This window comes from Sinocyclocheilus grahami, unplaced genomic scaffold, assembly GCF_001515645.1.
Source record: "Sinocyclocheilus grahami isolate Dianchi unplaced genomic scaffold, SAMN03320097.WGS_v1.1 scaffold202.1, whole genome shotgun sequence".
Classification (NCBI taxonomy): domain Eukaryota; kingdom Metazoa; phylum Chordata; class Actinopteri; order Cypriniformes; family Cyprinidae; genus Sinocyclocheilus; species Sinocyclocheilus grahami.
In genome coordinates this window covers 53196-60091 of record NW_015505381.1, presented here as the reverse complement: position 1 = coordinate 60091, position 6896 = coordinate 53196, and the positions used below count along the sequence as shown (strand labels likewise).

Sequence of the window (6896 nt, the reverse complement as noted above, 5' to 3'; positions counted from 1 at the left end):
ATATAAATTATTATTATTATTATTTAGGCACACTGGTTAATAATTATAATGAAATTGACATTAAATGTGTAATGCTTGGGTTTCTTCATTTAAATCCCTTAACAAATGCATTGACAGATGACGGTGGAAAACCTGAAGGCGGAGAATGACCAGCTGAAGACGAGTGGCCCCTCCTCCAGACCGCCGAGCTCCACCTCCCAGTCCTCTGGACTCGGTTCATTGGTCGTCTCATCACCACGGCAATCGGTGTCGTCTTTCGGCAAAACCGGCATGGGACAAAATGAGCCTTACCCAGGTCACACATTTACACACAGAGATTTCATGCATAAAATGTGGTGTTCTCACATCCAAACGCTCTTGAATTCTACACTTTCTCACTGTAGTTTCTGTTCGTCTCTCACAGATGTCTTTCAAAGCCCCACCACGACATTGCAGAAGGACCAAAGTCTCGTCAGAGTGTTGGTTCGCATACCCAATCAGCATCTATTCAAAGACGTGAGTCCTTTACACCACAATCTTCGTCCTGATGAGTCAGCTGATCAAACGGATAGTTCTGATTCTAAACTCTGACTTGTATTATTTTTATTCAGTATATTATATATTATATATATTAGCCTATTTATAAATATTTTGAATTAGCTTTTATTTTTATGTTTTACATATATTACATTTACATATTATACTCCAACTTAAACTTATTTTATTTCAGTTACTCGTCAAGACTGTGTTTTTCAAGGGGTCATATGATGCGATTTCAAGTTTTCCTTTCTCTTTGGAGTGTTACAAGCTGATTGTGCATAGATAAGATCCCTGAAGTTGCAAAGACTTTATTTAATATTTGTTTTATTTCAGCTATATTTTAACAAAATTATACCATTTTATATATTTTTTATTTATATTGTTGTTTGTAATATTTTAAAATAATCTTTAATCAAAACAAAGAAAATATTACTTTTTAATAATAACCTTTTTGTATTTAAAAATGTAAATGAATATTGAATGTAATTAAAAAATATTTATATATATTGAATAATTAATTGTAATTTATATGTTGTTTCACAACTACAAAAAACCTGATCTACTTTAAATTTTTAAAGCTCATTTGAAAGTGTCTCATTCATAGGAGGTGAAACAGCTGGAGTTTTTCATTGGCACGGTTAAAATCAGCGGACGGACTGACTGGTTTTCTCTGGACTCTGTAGTTATCCAGGCTTTTAAAGTAAGTGCCCTCTGCAGTCTTCTGAGGAACAGAAACATCCACACATTTAGACACAAAATAAATCACACTTTGAGAATGTGCTGTCACCGTACGTCTGTAGGAGTATTTAGCGGTGGTGGACCCCGGCTCCAGTCTCGGTCTCTCTCAGGACTCCATCTACAGCTACAGCCTAAGCCACGTGAAGAGGGTTGTCCTAGTTAAGTATTTATATAATGTATAATATCTACTCTACATCATATAAATACTTAATTGTGACAAGCCATATTATATATCACTAGAAATATATATATATATATTTTATATATATATTTTAGTACTTCAAATAAAACTTATTATTATTATTATTAGATGCACTGGTTAATGCTACTACTACTACTAATAATAATAATATTACTTTTACATATTTTATATTATTATTTTTATTTATTACTATATTATTTTTATTTCTATATTTTACATGAAATAAATGCTTAATTGTGGACAATATTATGCTTTATTTCCCGCATCTGAAATTCCTTCCTTTTGCAGTTACAATTTCTAACAGTGCTCAAACACAAGTTGTTTTACTGTCCGCAAGCTAGTAAATGCTCTGACACTATTTTTCAGTATTTTTCCATATAAACTGTAAGCCATTATTTTCAGATTTCCATCTTCAATAACCGTCAACAAACAATGCTAACACCCACAGGCAGCGCTGCAGTGTGAATGAGGTATTTTCATAACTCAAATCCCCAGAGAAGAGCAATATAGCGCTAATGTTTCTGACTGTAACGGCAGCCAGCAGGAGGTGTGATTAAACAGCAGATCCACAATCCCATCATTCCTGAGCTCTCAGTCTGATATATGACCCCGGGGATCAGGGCCGTTACCCAGACTCCTCTGGGCTTGGTCTAGGTGTTATTTTAAGCACAGGCTGCAATTCAGAGTTGTTTATTGAGGTGGTGTGATGCTATAGACCACCCAGACTAAAGAAAACACACTCATTTGCCTATTCTCTCTCTCTGTGTGTTCCCTCTATTCTGGGTGTAATTTCTTCCTGTACTGCATTTAAAAAATACTTTACATACACTCTTAAGATTTAAAAAATAGCCTACATATCTTTAATCAGAAGCATTAAAACATGTCTAACAGATTAATAGTTACATTAGTCATGGTTACATTATCATTATCAGTCTGAATAGGGTGATATTATAAGCATATAATGCAATGGTGTATTTTTTCCCATTGATACTGTACAATTAACTATTATTTCTATTGCACATTATATTGTTTTGATGCTTGATGTCACTTGTGAAATTGAAAACAGCATGCAAAATTTTTGATTGATCAAGAATCAAGCAAAAAATAGAATTATGATAATCAACATAGCAGCTATAATAATAAAAAAGTCGTTATTTGTTTGAGCCAAACGGTTCCTTAAATTTTTAGAGTGGCTAAAATTGTATTTATATTTATATACATTGTGGTTATTTATATCTATATATATATATATATATATATATATATATATATATATATATATATTCTATTTCTATATATAAATTTAAGCATAAAAATTTTATTTTTATATAGATTAGAAATAACCACAATAAACCTCTAGCTTACTCTTCAATCTGTAAAAAAAGCTTGTTAATATTCCTACACGCATATATATATATATATATATAGGGGTTATTCTACTATATTAAAAAGTCACAATAAACCTAGCTTACTATTGAAACTCAGCAAAGTGCTTGTAAATGTCAGTCATTTGTTGCTTTGGATAAAGGCAAAACATGTTATCTGTATTGTACTGTTTCCCCTGACTGCAGGACTGAAGGAGAAGTGTGTGGACGTTCTGGTGTTTGAGTCGCTCATCCCCAAGCCCATGATGCAGCATTACATCAGTCTGCTGCTCAAGCACCGGCGCTTGATCTTATCGGGCCCCAGCGGCACAGGGAAGACCTACCTCACCAACCGCCTTGCCGAGTACCTGGTGGAGCGCAGCGCTCGAGAGGTTACACCCGCCATCACCACCACCTTCAACATGCACCGCCAGTCCTGCAAGGTACACAGACAAGATATTCACATTCAGGGATCTTATTTTTATTAGATTAGAACACAACTTGAACTGAATTGAGCTGGATAACGGCTCTTTGATCTTCTGTAGAGCTTTTTTACAGCTGAAATTGAAGTCATTTTACAACTGATGAACTTTGATGACACTGTTATTGAACTAAATTGAATCAACATTGAACTAAATTGAGCTGAATAATGAAAAGCTTTATATTTCAGATAAATGCTGTTCTTTTTAACTGTCTGTTTATCGTAGAATCCTGAAAAAAGTTTTCAGCATCAATAATAATCACAAATGTTTCTTAAGCAACAAAATAGCTTATTAGAAGGATCATGTAACACTTAAGACTGGAATAATGATGCAGAAAATTCAGTGTTGCATCACAGGAATAAATTACAATTGACAATATATTCAAATGCAAAACAGTTATTTGAAATTGTAAAAATATTTCACAATATTACTGTTTTTGCTGTATTTTGGATAAAATAAATGCAGGCTTGGTGAGCAGATGTCATTTATAATTATATTAAAAACACAAATATTAATATATTTAGTAATATACATAAATAACAAAACACTTAAACCATAATGAACCCTGTCTAGCTCTTGAAACGTGCCTTTGTGAGTAGTGAGACTTACAGTATGATTCAAATTTAGTTTGAATACAAAATGTTTCATAATTGATGAACTTTGCAACATTGACGGTGTTATTGAACTAAATTAAATTAACACTGAACTGAATTGAGCTGCAAAATCACACTGTTGTCTTCTGTTGAGATGAATATTGTGCCAATTTCTATTTTTAGAAGATATTATTATAAAGATAGATTATTATAAATATATCATTTTTAAATGAGCAATACACAATTGTCATAATGAATAAATGAATTGTTAAATGAATTATAACACTGTTGTCTTCTGTACAGCTAATTTACAGCTGAAATTTATTTTATTTTATTTTTTTGCAATTAATAATTTTGTAAATTTGTTATTTTCTTGTTTGTTACTGTGAAACTGCTTTAAAACAGTGTTGCATAAAGTGCTATATAAATAAATGTGATTCGACTTGACCTGACGTAACCTCTGACTCTGTTTTTGTCTTTTTATCCCAACAGGACCTTCAGCTCTATCTGGCCGATCTGGCCAATCAGATCGATCGGGAGAGCAGCACGGCTGAGATCCCATTGGTTGTCATCTTGGATGATGTGCATGATGCAACATCCCTCAGTGAACTTGTTAATGGTGCTTTAACCTGTAAATATCATAAATGGTGAGTCTAGGAAAGTCTACACCAAAAATGACAAGTGGGTTTCCCAGTCATCTTAAAGGTGTCAAGAGCTGTTTTGTTTCTCTTTCTCAGTCCATATATAATAGGGACAACCAATCAGCCAGTGAAGATGACCCCTAACCATGGCCTACACCTCAGCTTCAGGTTGGTCAGTGCTAACATACACAAGGTCCTTTTAGCTTCCTGTCGAGTGTCAGTGAAGAACAGCTGGGACGTGTTGCCCCTCCTGCTTTTGTTTTCATTGTCGCTTTGGGTGACAATAACATGTGCTTGCCTTTTCACTCCCTATATACTGCAAAAGGATGCCTAATTTTCTTATTTTATAGTGTTAAAATTTACTGTATGGCCTAACTCACAAACCACAGTTCTAAGCATAGAAGTGCTAGTTTTCACTCGTCTCTTTTTTCAAACATAAAATATAACAAATATCAAATAATGTCACTATAAATAAAAGTTACATGTCCATTTGGTCATTTATTTGACAAGTAGTCATGATAAGCAGGGTAATATACAGTCAGCTGGTCATTATTGCAAAAAAAAAAAAAAAGCTCTTCAGGATAATATAAGACCTTCATCACTGTGTTTGGGGTTTATTTTTACACAATGACTGGCTGACTGTACATTAACTTTTATATACAGTATTTTTACACACACATTTATGATATAATAGGGTTTAATGTTAGCAAAAGAGATATACACAGATTTGCTGAAATGAATATTGTTTGTGAAATATTTACTCAAACAATTTTAAAAAACGTGACGTGACATGTGGCCAAGTATGATGGTGACCCATACTTGGAATTAGTGCTCTGCATTTAACCCATCCAGCGTGCGTACACACACACCCGGAGCAGTGGGCAGCCATTTATGCCACGGCGCCCGGGGAGCAGTTGGGGGTTTGGTGCCTTGCTCAAGTTGTGGTATTGAAGGTGGACGAGAGCGCTGTATATTCACTCCCCCCACCTACAATCCCTGCCGGTACAAGACTCGAACCCACAACCTTTGGGTTACGAGTCCGACTCGCTAACCATTAGGCCACGACTTCCCCTAAATGTAATTTATTCCTGTGATCAAATCATCATCAGTCTTCAGTGTCACATGATCCTTCAGAAATCATTCTAATATGCTGATTTGTTGCTTAAGAAGCGTTTCTTCTTTTTGTTGAAAACAGTTGCTCTTTACTGTTTTTGTGGACATATCGGTTTTTCAGGATTTTGTGATGAATAGAAAGTACAAAAGAACAGAATTTACTTACAATAGAATTTTTTGGCACATTATAAATGCCTTTACTCTCACTTTTCATCAATTTAATGCATCCTTGCTGGATAAAACTATTAATTAAATAAAAAATGCTGACCCCAAACTTTTTGAATGGTCCTCTATTTATCAGTTTTCATATTTGTTTTACCATGTTTCCTTTATACAGGATGGTGATGTTTTCCAATAACGTCGAGCCAGCAAACGGATTCCTGGTACGCTACCTGCACAGAAAGCTAATGGAGGCTGAAGATCCCAGGAGTGTGAAGAATGAAGATCTGCTGCGGGTGCTGGACTGGGTGCCCAGACTCTGGTACCACCTTCACACCTTCCTGGAGAAACACAGCACCTCTGATTTCCTCATTGGTAATTTTCATTTTTATATCGGCACCATATTGGATGAGAATGAGGAGGCATTTTTTTAAATAACAAGCTTGATGTGCCTAATTCAGGGAGTATTTCATCTATGTGTGTCCAATCTGTGTTGCCGTAGGTCCCTGCTTCTTCTTGTCCTGTCCAGTAACTGTAGATGAATTCCGCACGTGGTTTATCGATCTTTGGAATCACTCAATCATCCCGTACCTGCAGGAAGGAGCCAAAGATGGCATTAAGGTGGGTCAAAGTATCCCAAACTTGAAGATATATTTAACCTGTCGGTCAGAATGCCTTAACTGTTCCTAACTGTTCAAGTGAGCAGTTTTTGGTTGAATCAGTGTAAATATGTGTGTCTGCAGGTTCACGGGCAGAAGTCGGTGTGGGAGGATCCGGTGGAGTGGGTCAGAGGATCTCTGCCCTGGCCGTCTGCTCAGCAAGACCAGGCCAAACTCTTCCACCTGCCTCCCCCGAGCACAGGCCCCGGCAGCCCCAGCCAGCCAGGAGACGATCGGCCACATAAAGAGACGCCGCCCAGCTCCGTTGAGTCAGATCCACTGGTCAGTGTGTGGATTAGGGCTGTCAGCATTAATAAAATAATTTATTTAAATCTATACATATTCTGTATATATACATTGTGTATATATATATATATATATATATATATATATATATATATATATATATATATATATATATATATA

At 35.4% G+C, this 6896-nt stretch overlaps 1 protein-coding gene across 1 annotated transcript in view; it reads left to right on the top strand.

Annotated features, from left to right (window-relative positions):
- The window catches only part of nav1b (neuron navigator 1b), a 75755-nt gene that overhangs the window by 62001 nt on the left and 6858 nt on the right, over positions 1-6896 (top strand). The window contains exons 22-32 of the mRNA XM_016285835.1: positions 118-295; positions 404-495; positions 1124-1219; positions 1320-1420; positions 2055-2113; positions 3031-3266; positions 4391-4545; positions 4636-4707; positions 5990-6186; positions 6314-6432; positions 6555-6752. Of these exons, the coding sequence (XP_016141321.1) occupies positions 118-295; positions 404-495; positions 1124-1219; positions 1320-1420; positions 2055-2113; positions 3031-3266; positions 4391-4545; positions 4636-4707; positions 5990-6186; positions 6314-6432; positions 6555-6752 (1503 nt within the window). The remainder of the gene's footprint in view (positions 1-117; positions 296-403; positions 496-1123; positions 1220-1319; positions 1421-2054; positions 2114-3030; positions 3267-4390; positions 4546-4635; positions 4708-5989; positions 6187-6313; positions 6433-6554; positions 6753-6896) is intronic.